Genomic DNA, 23,066 nt, shown 5'->3' on the forward strand with positions numbered 1-23,066 from the left:
TTCTTCCAGTGAAGATGTTGCCACATAGTAACCTCTATTTCACATAATTATGGTAAAGACTTCACTTGAAATTTTTTCTATAATATTATATGATAAAACCTTAAGATTTTTAATTTAAAAGTTAAGTGACACTACAATTGCTTTCAAAAGAAAAAAAGTAGAGTACATATGAATTTTAATGGACAGAATTTTAATTCATACATATACTAACCCTTTGTAATATGTTCCAGACATGGTGATAAGTGCCGCAGGATGATGATCCAAATAGGTTAACCACACAAGCTTACCATTTTTTCTGTTTAGACCAAGAACAATAGCAGGGCCATACATTCCAACTATCAATAAACCATTACCAGCTATTGTAGGAGTTGATCTTGACACTGTGGTATTCACATTCATGACAAAGCCAGTTGCTTTCAAACCTGTCAATTCATTCAAGTTTTGCTTCCAAACAAGTTTTCCATCATCTTTTTTCACTGCATATATGTTACCATTCCAACATGGAAAATAAATTGTATCTTCATATATTGCTGGTGTTGCTGATATATCTTTTCCTGCATAGAATTTCCACTTCAAACTTAGTTTTGATGCTGTTTTGGGACTTATCTTATCTTCTTTGTTGGCATATCTTCTGTTGAACAAATCTCCGCCATGGTTCAACCAGTCCTGTTTGTGAATGTAGACACTAAGATCAAGAAATGAATATGAAAATTACATTTTTCACAATTTATAAAATAGAAATTATTTTTAAGCAATTCAAAAACCAACTCATCCATCAGCTATTTGATAGCTTATCATGTGTCTTTCCGTGTTATTTTATAGAAAAATCATATAAAATAAAAACTAAACTAAATTAAAATTTTGGTCGTCACACGATTTATGCAAATAGAAAATAATCGTGTGACAAGCTATATTGGTGAATCTTAAATTTTATTTTTTCATTTGAAATAGTAAATTGTATAAAGAGCATGAGAGAGATAGGAGGAAGTATCATACATCTGAGTTTGAAGAGACTAATGCTGCATGAACACAAAGCAAGAATAAACACAAAACCAAGTATGTGCTTAACTTAGATACCGCCATGCATGCAACTGATCCTTACCAAGATGAAATGAATATATTAAGGAAACTAATTTTCAAGAGGCTCATGCATGTAAATAAAATGGATCATGTTTGCCTTGATCAAGAAGACAATGGATCGGAGGACCTTAAATAATTTTTTTACTATTTATTTCGGTGCCAATATTTTGACTTTAGATTTAACTTTTTTTTTTTGTGTGAAAAATAATGTGTTTTTCTGTATTGGTATAATGATCGCACTATATATCCTCACATCAATATTTTAAATAATAACTCTTATACCATTGGGATTCTCTTGTGCCAAAAATATATAATCCAGTTTCAATGTTTATTCAATTCTTCTATTGGAATATGTTTCTTCTAGTTTCTATGCTTCTTCAGATCATATATAGACCCTAGTCCCTATATTATATATTATATTTAGTAGTCCATTTACTTTATTATTATTAATGAGAAGCTTTATTATCTTTATTATATTTAAAGAGTCTAAACTTTTAAAAAATAATCTAAAACTTATATTAACATTATTGACTCCGTTTTTATATACACTCATCTGCTTTCCACCCTCCTTTTCAACTAGGGATGGCAATACCACCCGAACCCGCGGGTACCTACCTCGCGGGTACCCACTCCGCTCCTACCCGCTCGGAGCGGGTAATTATCCGCCCCGTACCGGAGCAGATTTTCAGCGGAGCGGGTTCTTGAGGGGGGCGAGACCGTGTCGGGTTTAGGTAATACCCGCCCCGCTGTATATATAATATATATAATTTTAATATATAATATGTATAATATATGTAAAATAATTAGTAAATGATTAATAATATTGTATCATATTTAAAATTTTACTTTAATTTATGTTATGTATGTGATGATAGTTATATAAATTTTGAAATTTAATTTTATTTATTGGATTTTAATAATTATAGGGGCGGATAGGGGCGGGGCGGGTACCCACATGGGCGGGTTAGGGTTCAACGTTTTACTACCCGCGGATAGAAGTGGGACGGATTCTATGCGGGTTGTTATGCGGCGGGGTGGGGTCGGGTAGAGCAAAAACCCGCCCTGCCCGCCCTGTTGCCACCCCTATTTCCAACTTTTCTAAATGCCTATAAGCAATTGAAGATAATTTTGACTTGTTTTAAGGAGAGAAAAAAATATATATACTTATACATTTATTACATGCCTAAGTGTGGGGAATGGGGACATATGCCCATTGATATTTTAAAAGAGCAATGCTAGGAGGCTAACAATTTTTGTAATTTGTAGCCATCAACTAGCCATCAATGATGGTTTTAATGGTGTGAGATTTCATCCAATGGCTCACTTTTCTTTGCTAGTTACATGCTGGCCAGAATTTAACAAAGTTGTTGGTCCCCTAGACTTTTCCATTTTAAAATATAACACAAATATGCAAAAAGAAATATGTTTGACTCCATAATTTTTTTATTTTATCCCATATATATTAATTTTATTTTAAATTAAGATAAACATTATTTGCTTAGATTGATGTATTACTAATAATATATACAATTTAGTTGAATTCATTGTAAATATTATTGTTTATTTGGCTTTTCATTTTATATTATATCTTTTTTTTTTAAGTATATTTTTGCTCTCCGCTAGTTAAATTTTCTGGATATGTCATTCATATTCATTACTATACTTAAACTCACCATTTACCTAATCTCATCCTATCCTATCTATGTTCGTTAGACGATTCATAATCACATGAATCATCCTATTATATTTCTTTTTTTTTTTTAATTATTTGATGATCCAAAATTATTAGACATTCCTTTCACAATTATGAAGAGATTAAAATTTAAAAAATTATTCTTCTCTCAGCAAATGTACTTTTCAAAACTATTAGCTGTGTTCTCGCCAAGTATTTTACCCTATAGGCTAAATTACTTATTTCTTGTCCAACAATTTATTGGTTGCATAACTCTTTATATAATACTGACAAAATTAAATGAAAACGTGCAAAAAAGACCTCAAAAAAAATTAAAGACTATGCTATGTATATACTAAAATTAGCTATTAAAGTCAGTCACTAGTATAAAATATATGTTAAAATATAAATACATATTAAAAATAAATTAAATTATATATGTATTTATACACAAATATATTAGTGGCTGATTTTAGTATACAAATAGTATTTTTAAAAAATTAATCTAATATTGACTTCGAGTTTCCCCTCTATCTTTTCTTTCTTTAGCTATAATGACAATATAAAGTTTGGTTATTATACATTTTCTTCACTTAATTACAAGCTAACTTTGTTTAAGGGTTGGCAGGCTCATCTCTGGCTATAGAAAAAATATATAATAATGATAACATAAGAATGAGGACAGATAAATATATTTGCAACTTTTGAAGTTTGTAAAAATTCTACTTAATATCTGTTTAGTTCCCGACTTACTTTAATTTCAACTAATTAATTACTTTTCAAATTAATAATTACAAAAAATTCCTCCTCCATTCTTTTAGTTAACACTTCCCTACTATTGTTTTTCGTATTCTCTTACCTCTATTTAAAAAGTAATAAAAAAATGGAGAAAAAACTTTTAGCTAAATGCATAAGCATATAGCTAAAGAAATAAGGGGAAAATGTCCAAAGTCAATATTTTGATAAAGAAGACCAACCAAGTAGTAGTTCTTAGAACTTAGAAGCACACTCGCTCATCCTTAGCTTACAAAAATTTGATGATTTTCTAGTATACTTATTGATTATTTATTGAAAGAGAGTAATGATCAATGCTACTTTTTCCACAATGAGTTATAGTATACTTGTTATGCATTTATTAACCACAAGTAATCATGAATCTTAGATAAGTAGAGCTGGAAAGTATGCATTTTGAAATGGAAAATGCTATTTGTATACTAAAATCAGCCATTAAAATTAGCCACCAATATATTTGTATATAAATACATGTGTAGTTTAATTTATTTTCAATGTGCATTTGTATTTCAACATGTATTTTAAACTAGTTGCTGATTTTAATAGCTGATTTTGGTGTACACGTAGTATAACCATTTTGAAATAAGGTGAGGTAATTAAGCGATAGGCAAGCCACCATTCTTAAAAAAAATAATAGAATATCTTTAAACAAATTTCTAATAAAATTTCATTTCATCAACTCTATTTCAATACTTCTTACTTATTGAAAAAGTTTTTTGTAATTGTGCATACGATTATCCTCTAATATTATATTCATACAAAATGAATTTTTTTTCCTATTCTAAAATAAAAAAAAAAAAACTTTATTTCCCCAAAAAAATTAATCAGACTTTAATTTATGGAATACGAAAAATTAAAGTTTGAATAATTTTTTTGAGATATAAAGTTTTTTTTTTATTTTAGAATAAAAAAAAATCCTACAAAAATTAGTTCTTCTGCAAATATTTCCCTTCCATTAAAATATCTTTTTTTAAACAAAAATTATTTGTGAAGAGATAAATTATTGATATATTCAATAGCATATATAGTAGCTAGTAAATTGTTTTGAACATTGATGAATATATCCATATGCAATTTTACCATATATGCTACATTTAATTTAAGTTATGTCTTAGAGAACAAATACGTACATACAAAAATACCTATAAATATTTGATAACACATGCAAATGCAGAACATAAATAAATAGAGACATGATGAGACTGTATAATTGAAATATATTATCTAAATATGCATTTCAAGGAAAACTACTAAAATTTTTATTTTCAATTTCACTATTATTTTTTAAACATAGCCATGTCTCCAACACCTTTAAACACAGAAAGCAAAGAGTGAAGTTGCAGCTGTTTTGTTATAACCTTTATAGAAAGTAAATAAGCTAAGTCCCTGACCAACATAGATGCAACCATCACTAATTGAGACACCATCAACCACACCAACATAACCATTCTCATAAGACCATAGGATTTCTCCACTCTTTGCATCAATGGCATATATTGGGCCTTTTGGGCTTGTTGATGCTGCAAACATGACACCGTTGGCAACACTTACAGGCCCACTTATGGGATTATTTATGTTACTTGGATCAGCCACGGCCCATAGGACTTTGCCATCACTAGCATTAAGTGCCAACCATCCGCCACTTTTCGTAATTTCATTGGATGGGACAAGAGTGAAGTTTTTGCGATCTGTGTTGGGGTTGTTGGTGTAAACCCTTAATTCATCTGTGGCCAGGGGTGGCAATGGGTAGGGTAGGGTAGGGTTTGGAGTCAATCCTAACTCTATCTGTGGGTTGAGATTTTTATATAAACTCAACCCTACCATATCCGCGGGTTGAGAATATCTCAACCCTAACCCTACCCGCTCTTAACTCGCAGGTACCCGATCCTATCCGCGTGTTACAAAAAAAATGCAACGTTATTATATAACTTGATGATAATTTAGAATAGAACTGACTTTTATGTAAAAAAAGTTTATTAAATTATCAATTAATGATTTTTTTTTTAATGACTAAGGATTTTTTATATTTAGTGAGAAGTCTTTAGTTCAATATCCACTTAAAATATATTTTTATATAAATATATAACATATACATATATAGGGTGCGGGTTGGTCGGATAGGGTTGAGACTCAACCCGCACTTACCCGACCCGCACAAAAACCCGACTCGTACCATACCCTACCCGATCGGGTGGAGTCGGGTTGGATATCTACGAATAGGGTACATATTACCACCTCTATCTGTGGCTGCTCCCATGTTCCTCGTCCTCCTGATCCACCTGGTCCTGCTTGCTGCATACAATCTATTATTGTTTGAATTTGAAACATAAATATGGTTGTATTTGTTTGCTGAGATATGGACACTAATTATTATTTATTTATTAAAACACAAATTTAGATAAATATAGTGGTACACAGAATACATATATTTAGTATTGTTTCTTAAAGTTGAAACACGAAAACACAATGTATAAGACATAAAATTTAATATGTTTATTCATAATTATTTTTAAAATTACTAATTTTTATCCCTAATTAATTGTGATAGTGATAAAATATATTAAAGAGCATAAAATTGACATTTAATTTATACATATGTGTTTTGTATATTATTATCAAATACGTTATAAAATTTGTGTATCTATATATCTATATATCTTTGTGTATTTATATATGTGTTTATATGTCTCAAATACACTAATTAAATGCAACCTATAAGAGCAAAGTGTCACGGCCTTGGACACACTCCAACGCTACCGTGCCGGCACTCGGACTTACTCAACCTCTTGAGCTAAGACCAAGTCAGCCTAACCCTCAATACTTAGCAAGAAAGCTAAGAATATAAGAGAACACAAGAGAAAGGAAGCTTTGGTGAAAGAACACTTTATTGCTCAAGTGTGGTTACAAATGATTCACACACTCACACTAACTCTCATCTCCTATTTATAGCCATCCACCTCCTCAATGGATGGTTAGGATTAAATCTAATCAATGGCCTAGATTAATCATCTAGAACCTTCTTTAAAAATATCTATCCTACCACAACTTTCTAAATGTTTCTAGATTATTCCATACCACTCTTTATACTTCTATATACATCTACACTCTTCTAGAATACTCTATGACCTTCCAGAGTCTTCTATAACCTTCTAGGGTATTCCGGGACCTTCTAGGACATTCTAGAACGTTCCGGAACCATCTAGAGTATTCTCAAACACTCCAGAAAACTATTCAAACACTGTTAAATCTAACCTTCTAAAATTTTCCGTGACATTCTCCCCCACCTAATGCGCAGACGTCCTCGTCGCGTTCTGTTCATGATAGCGCTCTAGGTGTTCTTGGAATTGCCACAGATCTTCGCGAGTTTCCCAGCTAGCTTCGGTTATCGGGAGCCCTTTCCACTTGATCAAGTATTGGATACTTGGTGGCACCCCTCTTCGTCGCACGATGCGATTAGCTAGGATCTCTTCAATTTCTTTATCAAAGGATCTAATTACCACGGGTGGAGCACGACTCGAGTTACCTCTACTCGGTTCATCTTGGTCTTCATGATATGGTTTAAGCATACTCACATGGAAGACCGGGTGAATCTTCATAGAGGGAGGGAGTTGTACTTTGTAAGCAACCTCCCCAACACGTCCAATGATCTCAAATGGCCCTTCGTATTTGCGGATTAAGCCCTTATGAACCTTGCGAAAGGCTTTGAATTGTTGTGGAAGAAGTTTGATCATTACCTTGTCTCCCACTTGATAGCTTGCATGCCTCCTCTTCTTATCTGCCCATTTCTTCATCCTCTTGGCAGCTTTGTCGAGGTAAGAACGAGTGACATCTGCTTGTTCTTCCCAAGACTTAATCATATGATAAGCTCCAGGGCTCTTCCCTGAGTAAGGGGAAGGAAGAGAGTGAGGTGTAAGCGGTTGTTGTCCAGTCACGATCTCGAATGGACTCTTCCCTGTAGACTCACTCCTTTGCAAATTGTATGAAAACTGAGCAATGTCGAGGAGTTTTGTCCAATCTTTCTGATTAGCGCTTACGAAATGCCTCAAGTAACACTCGAGTAAGGCATTCACTCTCTCAGTCTGCCCATCGGTTTGAGGATGGAAGCTTGTTGAAAAATGAAGCTCTGACCCAAGGAGTTTGAACAACTCTGTCCATAGTCGTCCTGTGAAGCGTGGATCTCGATCACTAATGATGCTCTTAGGCAATCCCCAATATTTCACCACATTCTTGAAGAATAGTCGTGCTGCCTCTTCTGCAGTGCAATCAGTAGGGGCGGGTATAAAGGTAGCATACTTCGAAAATCGATCCACTACCACGAGAATAGATCCAAACCCCTCGGATTTCGGTAAGGCAGAGATAAAATCTAGAGAGACACTTTTCCACGGTCGCTCTGATAGAGGCAGAGGTTCCAACAACCCACTTGGTGTCTTATTTTCAATCTTATCTTGTTGGCACACAAGACAAGTCTTCACATAGCTCTCCACTTCATCTCTCATTTGGGGCCAATAATAAGAAGATTCAATGAGTGCCAAGGTCCTTCGCTGACCTTGGTGACCAGCCCACTTGGTGTCGTGGTATTCTCTTACTAACTTCCTTCTCAGATTTTCCCATTTAGGAACGTATAGTCTTCTCCCTTTTGTGTAGAGAAGGTCGTTTTCTAACCAAAATCTTTTGGTCTTACCTTCTCTAGCCAACTCCACCAACTTCTTGGCTAATGGGTCGTGATGCAACCCTTCCTTGATGGTATGCACAATATCTCCTTCCACCATAGAAATGGCCGCCAACTCAGCCTTGCGACTCAACGCATCTGCTACCACATTAGTCTTGCCTGACTTGTATTCAGATTCGAAATCAAACTCAGCCAAGAAGTCTTGCCACCTAGCTTGTTTGGGGCTTAACTTCTTTTGAGTTTGGAAGTAGCTTGTAGCCACATTGTCTGTCTTGACGATGAAGTGTGAACCCAGCAAGTAGTGACGCCAAGTTCTCAGACAATGCACCACCGCAGTCATCTCCTTCTCTTGGACAGTGTATCGCCTCTCTGTATCATTCAACTTGTGACTCTCAAAGGCAATAGGATGTCCTTCTTGCATCAAAACTCCTCCAATAGCGTAGTCAGAAGCATCAGTGTGGACTTCAAATACCTTTGAGTAGTCGGGTAGTGCTAGTACTGGTCCTTCTGTGATAGCAGCCTTCAACTCATCAAAGGCCTTTTGACACTCCTTTGACCATTCCCAAGAGTGATTCTTCTTGAGAAGATCAGTTAATGGTGCAGCTTTAGCGGAGTATCCCTTGATAAACCTCCGATAGTAATTAGCCAACCCAAGGAATGACCTCAATTCAGATACCTTGTTTGGCGGCTCCCACTCTTTGATAGCCTTCACCTTTCCTTGATCCATGCAGAGAGTTCCACCCTTAATGATGTGTCCCAAGAAGTGGACTTCGTCCCTTGCAAAGGAACACTTTTCCTTCTTCACATATAGGTTATTCTCTCGCAAGATCTTGAACACGGTTCGTAAGTGTTCTACATGTTCCTCCAAAGTATTGCTATAGACAACAATGTCATCCAAGTAGACCACTACAAACCGATCAAGGTAAGGTCGAAAGATCTCGTTCATCAAGGTATAGAAGGTCGCAGGAGCGTTGGTCAAGCCAAAAGGCATCACCAACCACTCATACGTTCCATACCTCGTGACACACGTGGTCTTAGGCTCATCACCATCGGCAATTCTCACTTGGTGATATCCTGACCTCAAATCTAGCTTTGAGAACCACTTGGCTCTACCAAGTTGATCAAACAAATCGGCTATCAAAGGAATGGGGTATTTGTTCTTGATGGTTACCTTGTTAAGTGCTCGATAGTCGATGCATAGCCTCAATGAACCATCATGCTTCTTTTGGAATAAGACTGGTGCGCCATAAGGTGCCTTCGATGGACGGATGAACCCAGCATCTAGCAAATCCTTGAGTTGCTTCTTCAACTCCTCAAGTTCTGGCGGTGCCATCCTATAAGGTGTTGAGGCGGGCGGCTTTGCTCCTGACTCCAATTCAATCTTGTGGTCCACCTTCCTCCTAGGGGGTAGTTGTTTTGGCAACTCGGGAGGCATCACATCCTTATTTTCTTCAAGGACTTCCTTGATTTTGGGAGGGACGTCTTCTCTTTCAGATGTTGACTCCTCTTGTAATAGAGCCAAATATGTAATCTCTCCCTTCTTGAACCCTTTCTTGAGTTGCATAGCAGAGAGTATCGGTGGTCCTCCAACTTTAGAGACTATAGGGACCATGCATGGAGACCCTTTCTCCATGACGCATACTACATCGTAGTATGGCATAGGTATTATATTTGCCTTCCTTTGCAAATCGAGTCCGATGACTATTTTAAAATCGTCCATGGGTGCTACTGAGAAATCCACAAGGCCCTTCCAAGAACCAAGAGTCATCTCAACCCCTTTTGCTACTCCCTTAAGGGGTTCACCCTTGGTATTCACGGGTTTGAACTAACCATTCTTTTCGGTAATCTTCAACCCAAGCCTCCTTGCTTCATCAGGCGTGATGAAGTTGTGTGTAGCACCAGTGTCGATCATAGCCATGACAGGTTTTTCATTGATAAAGGCTTTGACATACATCAAGCCTTTCTTTTCTGCAGTACTTGCCTCTTTGGTCTTCACAGCATTTATGTGTTGGATAGATCCAACACACTCAGTTACTTGAGTTTGAGCTTCTCGTTCCTCAGCGATAGATGCCAAAGTCTCTAGCTTGGGACAATCCTTCATTTGGTGCGGTCCCTTGCACATGAAGCATCCTCCTTTGGGCACGAAAGCCTTCTTCTTTTCTTCGTACTCTTTCTTTGAAGAGTATTTTCCTTCCTTCTTGGTTGAGAAGCTCTTCCCCTTGTCTCCCCCACCTTTAGCAGAACTAGGCTTGGAGGAAGACTTGGGTTTAGAGTCTCCCCTATGATACTCAGTGAGTGATTCGGCCACCACGATGGCTTCATCGACATCCTTAACATTCCTTCTTTGTAGTTCTTGCTTTGCCCAAGGTTGGAGTCCATCAATGAAGAAGAACAATCCATCCTCTGATGCTAAGTTGGGGATTTGAAGCGTGAGAGTAGTAAAGTCCTTTACGTAGTCGCTAATCGTACTCTTGTGCTTCAACTCCCTCAACTTCTTCCTTGCTTCATAAACCACATTCTCAGGGAAGAATTGTCTTTTCAATTCCCTTTTGAAATCTTCCCATGTGGCTATGTTGCAAGTGCCCTTTTCCATATCTACGCACTTTCTCCTCCACCACAAAGTAGCATTATCAGAAAGGTAGAGAGCTGCAGTGCGTACCTTTATTGCTTCTTCGACCACCCCTTGGCCTTCGAAGTACCTCTCCATTTGCCATAGGAAGTTCTCCACCTCGCGAGCGTCCCTTACGCCCTTGAACTCCTTTGGCTTGGGGAGATCAATCTTTGTCGTCTCCCTTATAATGGTTGGTCGAGATTTCGCCTCCTCGAACCAAACTCGAACTTCCTCAAATAGCTTTAGGGAATTCTCAAGCTTCTCTTCAATTTGGAGCATGCTTTCTTTGAAAGCATCTAGTTCTCCTAATACGTGAGCCTCGAGGGTCTCCTTGTCATGTTCTATCCTTTGGAAGCGCTCATCCATAGAGGATAGAACATTTTCCAACATAGAAACTCTTTCTTCTAAGAAGTTAGAGTCCTTACCTCTAGGCTCACTTGAAGAACGGACCTTCTTGCCTCCCCATTGAGAAAGAATAGTATCCCTTCCCCTTTGAGACTCAACATGCTCCATGGTGATACTAGAAGCTATTCCCACAAGCGACTTGTGCTCCCTCTCGAACCTTGCTCGGATACCAAATTGTCACGGCCTTGGACACACTCCAACGCTACCGTGCCGGCACTCGGACTTACTCAACCTCTTAAGCTAAGACCAAGTCAGCTTAACCCTCAATACTTAGCAAGAAAGCTAAGAATATAAGAGAACACAAGAGAAAGGAAGCTTTGGTGAAAGAATACTTTATTGCTCAAGTGTGGTTACAAATGATTCACACACTCACACTAACTCTCATCTCCTATTTATAGCCATCCACCTCCTCAATGGATGGTTAGGATTAAATCTAATCAATGGCCTAGATTAATCATCTAGAACCTTCTTTAAAAATATCTATCCTACCACAACTTTCTAAATGTTTCTAGATTATTCCATACCACTCTTTATACTTCTATATACATCTACACTCTTCTAGAATACTCTATGACCTTCCAGAGTCTTCTAGAACCTTCTAGGGTATTCCGGGACCTTCTAGGACATTCTAGAACGTTCCGGAACCATCTAGAGTATTCTCAAACACTCCAGAAAACTATTCAAACACTGTTAAATCTAACCTTCTAAAATTTTCCGTGACAAAAGGGATTGAGAAAAAAATATATATATTATGTTTTTGTTTAAAAAATATAACAAATTTGTGAATTTTATATTTTTTTTATGACCAAGTGAAATCTTATATTAACAGTCTTTATATTTCTACCGGTGTATTATTATTAGGCAATGATATCTATTAATTTACTTTTTTTTTTATAAATTAATTATATATAATAATAAATATGATATTGGTTTAAATGGTAAATATTTAATAGTCTACTCTAATAAAAAAGTTTTTGGTTCAAGTATTTGAAATAACAAAAATATATTATTTTATAGGTTATATATAATAACGGTATTTTAGAAAAATATATATTTTTACCAAATTCCCTTCATATCTCCTTTATATAATAAAAGATAGAAGATATCAGAGACAAAATGTTCAAACACAAATACTATATGAACAATTAATTTGTGTATAACTCTAGTAGAGCTACTATAAATAAGTATATTTTGGTATAATTTACCTTAACATGTATCTAAAAATAGTCTAACATATGTTTATCCATAGTAGTTGGGCAAAAGTTATTCATTAAATATTCGTGATATCCAAAAGCAATTTAATTTTAAAGTCTGTTTCATTTGAATTTTCAATGTTTTTTTATTTTTAATTTTTTAAAAAAATAGAATTTTATATATTAATTTTATGTTTTTATAAAAATTTTAAAAGTATAAAATATTAAAAAGAAAAATAAAAAAATATATTTTCAAATCTAATTAGTCTTTATACGATTATATGAGATCGCCTCTACTCTAGTATTATCAATTTTCGTTGATACTGATATCACTTAATTTGAACAGGATTTAGCTAATACGTGTTTTTAGAGTATATGATAAATTTACCATTAATAAAAAAATTTAAATTTTTTTATTTAATAGATACAAAATAAATATATTAAAAACTTAATTTTTTTGTATTTTCAATAAAAAAAATTTTAATTTGTAAGTTTAACCTATGCCTTTCAATAGATAAATCCATTAGAATAAATTATAGAAAAATTTTTAAATATACCTAAAATACTGATATTCCAATAATTTTAACTATTGATTTTAATTAATATATGTTATATATATTTTTTATAATTATTTAAATTATAGCTCATTGGTGTATATAATTCACTTGTTTTAAAATAAGTGTTAAATTCCATCTGAAGCTTTCACTGCATACACATAACCATTCCAAGAAGTTATGTAAATGGTTCCTTTGTATATTGCTGGTGTTGAAGTTATTTCTTTTCCTGCATTGAACTTCCACTTTAATCTTAAGTTTGGAACTGTTTTTGGGTTGATCTTGTTTTCCTTGTAGCCATACCTTCTTCTATTGGACAAGTCTCCACCATGGTTCAACCATTCTTCTAACTCTGTCTCTGACTCTTCTTCTAACAACTAAAATCAAGAATAATCAACGAATATTTCGAATAATAATATTTTTTTACAATAATATAATTAATTTTTTTATAAATACTAAATATGTATTTTTATATGGTACTTGATTCGTAGCTGATTTTTCATATTCGTATAGCATATTTAGGAAAAATTAAATTCAAAATGAAAATAAATTATTGAAAGTGATATCATATGAGAAGAATAAGAATAAATCTTACATATGAGGGTGTAGATGGTGATATTATTATAAGACAAAAGAATGTCTAACAAAGAATGCAGGGGAAGGTGTGTATAGGTGCTGCCATGAATGTGAAACTCCAAAGTGTCACCCTTGCTCTTTGCAAGAACCAAGTATATATATATATATATATATATATAAGTATCTTAAGCAAGACTTTTAGATCTAAATTCGAGATCCAATTTCTGACTAAAGTATATATGCTTTTATTTTAATATCATTGTAGCTTGGTATGCTATCCAACAAGTTGCGCAAATCGTCATAATTATTTAATAAAATTAATATGTATATATCACCACATGTTCCCTCTCCTTTTCCAAGCTGCTTGCTGTGTATACATGCATATGCAAGATTAAGTGATATATACTAAACCTTAATTATTTAATTCATACTCTTTTTTTTTTTTTTTTTTGAAAAAATTAATTGTAAAGTGACATATCAGAAAGTTAATAAATATAAACAATGACAAGAAGTTGTCTGAACATATTAATTTCTAATATATCATTTTATTAAATCAATAGTTATTTCTAACAAAAAGGATGTATTTTAAGATATCAAATGGACACCAAAATTTGAGAAGTGGCGTGAAATTTAACAATACGAATCCAGCTTAATTTATTAATAATAATATGAGATTTGCATAAACCTATCTAAAATAATGGTGTTGACTTTTATAACAAAACTAGTAAAGTACCGAGTGATGCACGGCTTGTATATTTTGGAACGATATGATTAATTCATAATTGTATATGAATGTGAAATTTTAAACTTTTGAAGTTGACAAGCATATTCAGAATAGATGAAACAAATGCATAAACCTAAGAAGAACAAATGCGTCCAATATCTACATAAACCTCCTCGTTGAATCCTTGAAGATATTCTTCAATTTCATTAGAAGATTTCTTTCATCTTTGGTCATATTAACCTATATATCAATAGAGTAATTCGATTTACTAAATCGAATCTAATTGATTCGAATTACTACTATTATAGCTAAATTGAATACAATTGATTCGATTTACATAGAGATATTTTAGGACATACGTGTAACGAAAATTGATTTAAGACATCTGCATAATTTTAAACCGCATTCAGTTTATTAGTGTAAATTACCCTAAATATTTCATATAATTTCCCAAGGTATCCATATGGCATGAAAAAAGGGGTACTAGTGTATTGTGAGAGTAACGTAAACCCTATACAGAAAGAAAACAATGCAGTGAGAAACACTCTCTGTTTTAAGTGAAATAGTCAATGCAAACTAGTATGTTTAATATTTTGAAAACATCTATATAACTATATAACATAACCCAAATTTGATTACACCTTACGAAAAAACAGTTCTAATTTTGATCGATTGGAAAATATAGACACAAACTCACCTTAGTTAATTACTTCTCCTTAATACAAGATCACAGTGAAACAAAATATTGCTGCAGATTTGGTTGTATCACAACAACGACAATACAACCATCAAGTTGACAAGGACTACATGGCATTCCCGAAATTTGATTAAAAACGAAAGCGTGGCAAGGCCTTGTCGTCAATCCAGGCAGGCTTCTTTGCATTGTAATAGAAAAATGCAATCATCTGAACCAGCTCATCGGCACTTCTCAGTTCTGCAATGGCATCAGGAGCAGTGTTTCATTATGAAAAGAAAAACCTAAAACAACGAGAATGCTGTCTTGGAAGCCAACCAAACAAATACTATGTGAGTATGTGACCTAGTATATTCGGAGAGATATGTTATTTGTATCCGTTCGTGCATCATACATGGAATGAGGTATAAATCTCTTCAATGTACAAGGTAAAATGAATGTACAAATATTTCTCTGTTTAAAAGGTGAATAGAAAGAGCAGCGATCTCACCTTTCTCCCTGTACACTACTTTGTGTCCCCGCAGAAATAAAATTTGAGGACATTCTTTAACTTTTAGGGCATAAGCCATGTCTCTCTCGATGTTAATGTCAATCTTAACAGCCTATAAACAGAAAATTCAGGGCGTTATATGAACTGCTGTTTAAGGCTTCTAGCAAGTTTGTGGCTTAGCTATATAAGAGAAAAGATTGACTATACCCGAGGAGGTAACCGATTTTTGGCGTTCCAATATACTTTGATTGCTTCCTCCAGCTCCTTCAAAAGTTTCCAGTTATCACTTGCTCTGGAATAACAATTTCAAACACCAATGGCTGGTTTTCATGCTTTTTTTTATTAGTGAATGAAAATACACTATATCATTTAGAATAGGGGAGTTTACCTGTTATAGCGTTCAAATACAAGGACAATTAATGGGCTGGGATGGAAAGCAAAATTCTCCCACTCCAAACAGTTGATCTCTTGAACCCAGTAATCTTCAGTCTCTCCTTCCCAATCGATTTCATAACCATCTTCTCCGACAACATTCTTGATTGGATGCTGCTCAAAATACTCAGAAGCTCTGATTCCCCACCCAACATCTGCATCCACTGGCCAGTTTTCACTTTCTTCCTCAATCACCATATTCTTTACCCTGTCGTCATCATCTTCGTCATCTTCCTCTTCTTCATTGTCCTTCTTCACCTCCTCTTCACCATCATCGTCATCATCATCACTGCTTTTGGATTCAGAATTGCCACGGACTCTATCCTTCGTTATGTTTTCTGGATCCTCCAAAACATCTGATTTTTGCTGCCGAATTGTTTCAAATGTGCGTTCAAGCGAACCACGTATGTAATCTTCCACTGCCATTGCTTCACTTCTACGACCACGCCTTGGCTTCCTTGGAATTGTTGAAGGGAAGGCATCAGCAGAACCTATTTTACCATTGCCAGATGCCACATCTTTTGAGGACTGTGTTCTTGCCTTAGGCCTAGCTCTTTTGTTAGAGCCAGGTTTAGGTTCACAATCATATTCAGTATTTGAAGGAGATTCTCCTGAAGCATAGCAAGATAACTGCTTCCATGTGCAATGGGTAGATACAGGTGAATGAAACAAGAATCCCAAACGAGTAATGGCATGACTAGATTCTAAACTAGAATTCTGAACATTAACTGATGATAATGGACGCAAACAAGCATCCATTTTTGTGGTACAAAAAGGAGAAGGGCATCTAAGAAGGACATTAGTTTGGAGATACAGCATTTTGATTACTTTACTGTAAAGCAACCAATCAAGCAGGACACAAGGTTGTCATTGAAAACACATTTTAAGCTTCTGTCTGCCTGTTTCTGCTTAGCCTGGTGTCAAAGAAGAAAAGGAGAAGTGTATCACTATCATAATTCATAAAACAAAGGCTTTGGCTGCATTTAATGCACGACTACGTAAAGAGAACAGAACATATTAAAATCACAAAATTCCAAGAACTTTTCACCAAGTAAAACAGAATTAAACAAACATGAGTACGAAACAGAAGAACCCCATCCCCGACTAGCGGGCAATGCATGCAACAGCACATGTAGTTTCATAGAAGTAGTGATTAATTGAAATTTTGAAAGACCGTGGAGGAATCTTCTATAAAGCATTTCATCAAACACCTGGTGTGCTCTGAGCGCCTAGCAGAAAATCATGTATAGCGCTGTCTTTTTTTATTTTTTGTCTATTCATTGATAAAGAATTAAAGGCCTAAAAAAACATCTTAAAAACCCTTAGTTCAATTTTTTTTTTTATGTCGAACCCTTAGTTCATTTTGAAGATAAAATTTTATTTCTATTTAATTAACTTAATTATAGGTGGATTCTTTTGGAAACAACCCCTTTTCTGAGGAGCTGGAGCAAACATTAAATAAAGAACTCAATGATATTTTTGATAGAGAAGAAACCTTTTGCATGTAGAAATCAAGGCAAAAATGGGTTGGAGGGAGATAGAAATAATAGATACCAAAACCATCATAAGAAGAGGAAAGAACAAGAATTTAAAGTGGAGAAACACAAACCGAAACTGGATAGAAGAAACACTAAAGACCCATATCATCTCCCACAAATTATAACATACTACACAATGAATTCAGGTTGAATGGTATGAATGCAAGGAAATCATTTAGGATTTATAGGGAAAGATGATAAGTAGAATTTGAAAGATGTTTTGAGAAAAGCATTACAGGCAAATTGATTTCTTTTTCAGTACACAGTAGAAAATATTTAGCATAAGATAGGAAAGAAAAAAGGAACATCACCCCTGAAAGTTTCATGTATCGAAAAAAACGATTGACCCATAAGAGTGCGTGCAAGGTGAAAATTTTAGAGATAATATAATACAAACCAAGTTTTGCTTTGGTCCTAATAGATTTAACCTGAGATACACTGCATAAAGCATATACCAATATAGATAAAAACAATATACATGATGAAAATATATATATTCTGCACAATCAAAAGCTCATAGGCCAAATCAGTGATAATTTTGACCTGATCAAAAAAGATATATATAAAACTGGATAACAGTGGTATCAAAACAGTTGTTGATCAAAGAAACTGGTGTTAACACATAAATGTCATCAAACAAATTAGATTTAGTATCTTGTATAGTGTGATATGATAAAGAAAAAGCTACATAATATCACATAATCTGGGAAAAAACAACCTTAGACTTTGCGTAGAAGAAGAAATCACTGTATTCTCAGCAAAGAAAGGGGGTATATGAAGCAGAATAAAGAGAGTGAAGTAGAGGATATAGAATGAGCTATCTCTAACTCATTCAGCGCAATGACTGCTTATAACATATTTATCTAGATGGTTCTTGTGTCCCACGTCAGCCCTATTGAAGCAACAGCAAAAAAGGTTTTATGATGTAAAAGACAAAAGAGATATGTAATTAGAAAACCCACTGTCAGACATTACACAATAAATAAAATTAGTCCAAGGAATGATCTCAAAGTCAACATCTATATCTTCATCATACAAATTCGGAGCTTGACCAATAACTGTCTATGTAAGAATACTGCCTAGGTAAGAATCAAATCAATCAATACTAAGAATCAAATCTATTCTTACAGCAACAAATTCAACTCATTGATAATTTTTAACAACAAATTCAACCATGATAATTTTCGGCAACAAAAAATTTAGATCCAAAGATGATTTACAGCAACAAAAATTTTAGCTAAGTTATTATTTCAGTAAGACAGCAACAAATTAAGATTTAGTGATAATAATCAGCAACAAATTCAACTCAGTGATGATTTTCATCAACCAAAAAATTAGCTCATTGATATTTCCAGCAACAAATTCAACTTACAGCAACAAATTCAGCAGCAACAAGGCAAATTAATTGATTAGCAATTCAACAACATCTCAAAATACAGGGAGAATGAAAACCTGGAAAAGACAGAACAGGGGAAGCGATGATGCAGGGATTCACCAAACGTCCACGGTCCACGGTGACTCGGCGACGGCGAGGACCCGAAACCACAAGACGACGAGCGACGGAAGGCGACGACCCCACGAGTTGCTTCTGTAGCCGGCGACGAGACGAGACGAACGACGAGACGCCGACGAGAGTGACTAAGACAACTCGAGTGAGACTGAGAGAGACGCTAGTGGGCTAGTGGTAGTGAGAGAGAAGAGAGAGTTTGAGTCAGAAATGGGAGTGAGAGAGAGACGTTCCCCGGTGAGTCAGAAGAGTTGGGGTTTTGGTTGGGAGTACAGTTAATAACGTGGTTTTGCTGGGTCTTGGATCTGGGTGGGATCGATAGCAAAAAAAAAGGAAGAGGCAACCATGCATGGCTTTTTAATATGTATTTTTTTAGATGGAAATTCAGGTACAGTCAACTTCACGTGAAGTTGATACCTGAGAGCCGTTAGATAATTTGACTGATTTGACTAAATTTTCATCTAACGGCTCTCAGATATCAATTTTACGTAAAGTCGACTTCACCTGAGTTTTCACCATTTTTTTATTATTATAATTGGGCTTAATAGAATTGTAGCTAATATGCTTTTTTGGATCACTTGAATTTTTCTTCTTTTTTTTTTGGTTAAATTAATTTATAAATTTAAATTATTTTAAGATTTTTGAAAAGTTACATAAATTAGCTTCATTTTTTCCTATAAATGAGCTTTCATATACAATGAAGACATCTTTCGTTTTTTTTTAGTACGATGAGAAAAAATATTTTAACTATTTTAAAAAGAATGGACCAAGTAGAAATTAGTGGAAAAAGACTAAAAAAAATGGGAAGCATCAATGGATAAGTTTTGTAAAAATGTTTATATATAAGAAAAATACAATATGTGAGTTTAGATTTAACCATCGATTTTCAAAAAAAAATTCAACTAAAGTATGAATGAATAATTAATTTTTTCATGATAGGTTAATTATATTAGTTAATTTTACAAAAGGGTAGGGCTTATAAATTTATATTGTGTATTTGATAAGGAAATTAAAAAACACCTCCATAATTTTACCAGTTACATAATTAGGAACAACTGCGAACAATTATTTGTTTAAAAGATAATAATAAAAACTTAATGTTTCCAAAACAACAATTAAAAACCTGCAATAAAAAAATTTAGAATAAATTATACCAGTTAGAAGTATATTAATTTATCCATTTCAATTATACTCGCAAAAAGAAATGATCCAGTTTTATTGGATAACATATAGAACTTTTGTTCTATGGGATCGAAAAAAATATTTTCATAATGATAAGCAATTCTATAAAAGGATATTCGATTTACTATTTCTGCAGCATATATACAGTAGATTCGATTTACTACTATTATAACTAAATCGAATCCAATTGATTTGATTCGATTTACATAGAGATATTCTAAGACTAGGGGTGTTTATGGGCCGGGTGAAGCCTGGTTTGATGTGACCCAGACCTGACCCAAAATATATCGGGTCTATTTGTTAGACCCGAACCCGACCCTAGACCTGATGAAACCTACACACTTTCGGGCCACAATTATATCAGGTGAAAATCGGACCGTTAACAATAAATAAAACATAATCAGCAAACATGAAGAACAAATTCAACAATAATCAGCAGCAAATCAGAAAGACAGAAACCTTATAATAAAACATGAAGAACAAAACAATAATCAACTAAACAGAACAATAATCACCTAAACAAATTAGTAAAAAAAAACAAGTAATAATTTAGAACAAATCATAACACATCAACTGAACAAATCAGAAAAAAAACTGATTAGTCCATTTATGTTGCACCAACTGCACAACCCCTCCCGTTCCTTTTCAAACTACTTTGATTGTGTCTATATCTGCCAAACTTAGCTGGTTGTCTATCGGCATGATCGGGTTTGGAGGTGGCTGATAATATGACATATCGGCCATATATTAACACAGTGGGAGAAATCAGCCAGCATATGTATTGTGCCAAAAATATGAAAAGACAAAACAAAAGTGCAGGAATCCAATCTTTAAACCATGCCTTCACTATATTAAAAAGCATAGTTTTGGGAGTTAGATTTCATTATAACTACATATGTGGCGTTTAACATGAACAAGTTTGAACTGAGACACTCAAAAAGTTTAAATGGAATTGAAATGAAGGTCAAGAACAAGTTTATTTCGTGCTCGTGAATTGAGTGACTTCAGCTGAGCAAAATGCATAATTTTATTTTAATAAGATTGCAGCTTGAGTCTTCATTTAAAGACAAAGCAATCAAGAGGAGAAATTATAACAGAAATTAAATTATGTAACAATATCTGCTTCAGTTCAAAACAGTAGCAAAAGCTAAGAAATATGCTCCGTTTGGGTTTGGAAGCATCAACACCCACACCTAATCAGAGTTCTAATAATCAAAAATCAACACCCACACCCTTAATCAGAATTTTAATAACCAAAATCAACACCCACATCCCTAAATTCACAAATTCTGATAATCAAAATCCCTATTTCGTAATCAGAATATTAATTAAACAATAAAATTAATTATTTACCTGAGAAGAAGACCGGAGAAGAGAGCGGAGCAGAAGGAGCGGGACTAGCAGAACAGAGCAGTGACGGAGCAGTAATAGAGAAGAAGAAGACGACCGGGCCAAGCAGAGAAGCGTCAATGGTCACCGAGAAACAGGGCAGCACCGTAGGTCGTCAGTCGTCGGACGTCAATCGTCGGTCGTCACCGTCGTCAGTCGAACGACAAGCTTCGCCGGTGACTGATGTGAGACACGGAGGGCTGAGAAGACGGGGAGGGGAGGACGGTGCGAGTGCGTGGTGCGTGCTGGGAGTGCGTCGTGCGTGCTGGGAGACTGGGAGTGAGAGAGAAGACGAGGTCAGGGGTCAGCGTGGGGAGTGGGGTCTGCCGGACTGGGGAGTGGGGACTGGGGGAGTGAGGTTGAATGGCTGAGGGAGACAGGGAGCTTCAGGGCTGCGTTGTTGCGTGTACACCCTCGCCCTAGTCCTAATTGGATAATGTATATGATGACCGTGTCCGATTTCGCCTTCACTCCATTCCCAGATTTCAAATTTTTCTTTTGGGGTCATTTCGGGTCTGGATCTTTATCGTTTAAAATGCTTCGAATGCAGATTAGACTGGGTCGTGTGCATCCTATTTAAGACACACCTGTAACCAAAATTAATTTAAGACATTTGCATAATTTTAAATTTTATTTAATTTATTAGTGTAAATTATTCTATTTGTCAGTATTTATATTTTTTATAAGTATAAATAATAATTTATCTATCTATCTATTCTATTATATAAAAATTGGATGTCTGCATTTAATGATGGAGCTGACGTGGCATATTCTGGAGAGTGTTTTCCGATTTAATTATTTTAACTCATTCAATACAATTTATTACTATGACTTAATTATATCAACTAATCGATTTGATTAGATATTTAAATATTAATATAATTTATTATAATATATATTACTTAATTAATTTTACTACATTAATTATAATTTATTATATTAGTTAATTAATTTATTCATTTATAAAGTTTGAAATAAAATAAATAATTTATTGTTTATTCTAATTGAATTCATTAAATTTAATTATACATTATATACGAATTAATAATAATTTGTAAATCAATTTATATTATATATGTATTAACAAAATATTATATATGTCTTAATGTGTTAATTAAATATTATATACGCACAGAAAAATAAATACAAAGATGATTTATATAATATTAATAATATTATATTAGCACGGTGATTTTTTTTTGTTTTGATATCATATAGTATTAATAATGATAATATTATTATATAGTATTATATAAACTTTCTAATATTAGTATAGAAAATTGAAAAATTATTCCTTATGGCAATCATTCTTAGTAAAATAGTATGTCTTTTATATAGTATTGATAATTGTTGCTTAATTTAAAGTAATTGTATGTTAGTATTTTAAATTTATTTTTAATAATGACCTAAATAGATAAATCTAATTGAATTGAATGATTATATAAAATATTTTATATTATTAATATACTAAAATTAATTCATTTTTTGGTACAGAATTTTATAGGTAAATTTTATACAAGATTAAGTAATTTTTTATTTTTTTTATTTGTTTTATCTA

The 23,066-nt window shown here is 34.0% G+C and overlaps 1 protein-coding gene across 2 annotated transcripts; it reads right to left on the bottom strand.

Annotated features, from left to right (window-relative positions):
- Nucleotides 1-14,827: 14,827 nt before the first annotated feature.
- Nucleotides 14,828-22,086, bottom strand: LOC112744469 (thioredoxin-like fold domain-containing protein MRL7 homolog, chloroplastic). 2 transcript variants are annotated; one of them, XM_072215161.1, is made up of 6 exons: nucleotides 21,473-22,056; nucleotides 18,883-20,060; nucleotides 15,849-16,806; nucleotides 15,668-15,752; nucleotides 15,461-15,572; nucleotides 14,828-15,210 (listed from the first exon to the last, which is right to left on the bottom strand). In XM_072215161.1, exons 3-6 carry the CDS (start codon nucleotides 16,709-16,711, stop codon nucleotides 15,104-15,106), a joined length of 1,167 nt encoding a protein of 388 aa, XP_072071262.1. In that variant the 5' UTR covers nucleotides 16,712-16,806; nucleotides 18,883-20,060; nucleotides 21,473-22,056; the 3' UTR covers nucleotides 14,828-15,103. The 2 variants fall into 2 exon arrangements, with proteins under 2 accessions (XP_072071262.1, XP_025649897.1); XM_025794112.3 differs by lacking the exon at nucleotides 18,883-20,060 and having other exon boundaries at nucleotides 21,473-22,086.
- Nucleotides 22,087-23,066: the final 980 nt, after the last annotated feature.

The sequence above is a fragment of the Arachis hypogaea genome, chromosome 14 (genome assembly GCF_003086295.3).
Source record: "Arachis hypogaea cultivar Tifrunner chromosome 14, arahy.Tifrunner.gnm2.J5K5, whole genome shotgun sequence".
Lineage (NCBI taxonomy): Eukaryota > Viridiplantae > Streptophyta > Magnoliopsida > Fabales > Fabaceae > Arachis > Arachis hypogaea.

Coding starts and splice junctions, on each gene's coding strand:
- LOC112744469 (XM_025794112.3), bottom strand. CDS start 16,711: ATGCTGTATCTCCAAACTAATGTCCTTCTTAGATGCCCTTCTCCTTTT. Junction 15,753..15,848: donor GTATTTGAACGCTATAACAG/GTAAACTCCCCT, acceptor TTGTTATTCCAG/AGCAAGTGATAACTGGAAAC. Junction 15,211..15,460: donor AGTAGTGTACAGGGAGAAAG/GTGAGATCGCTG, acceptor ATGCCATTGCAG/AACTGAGAAGTGCCGATGAG.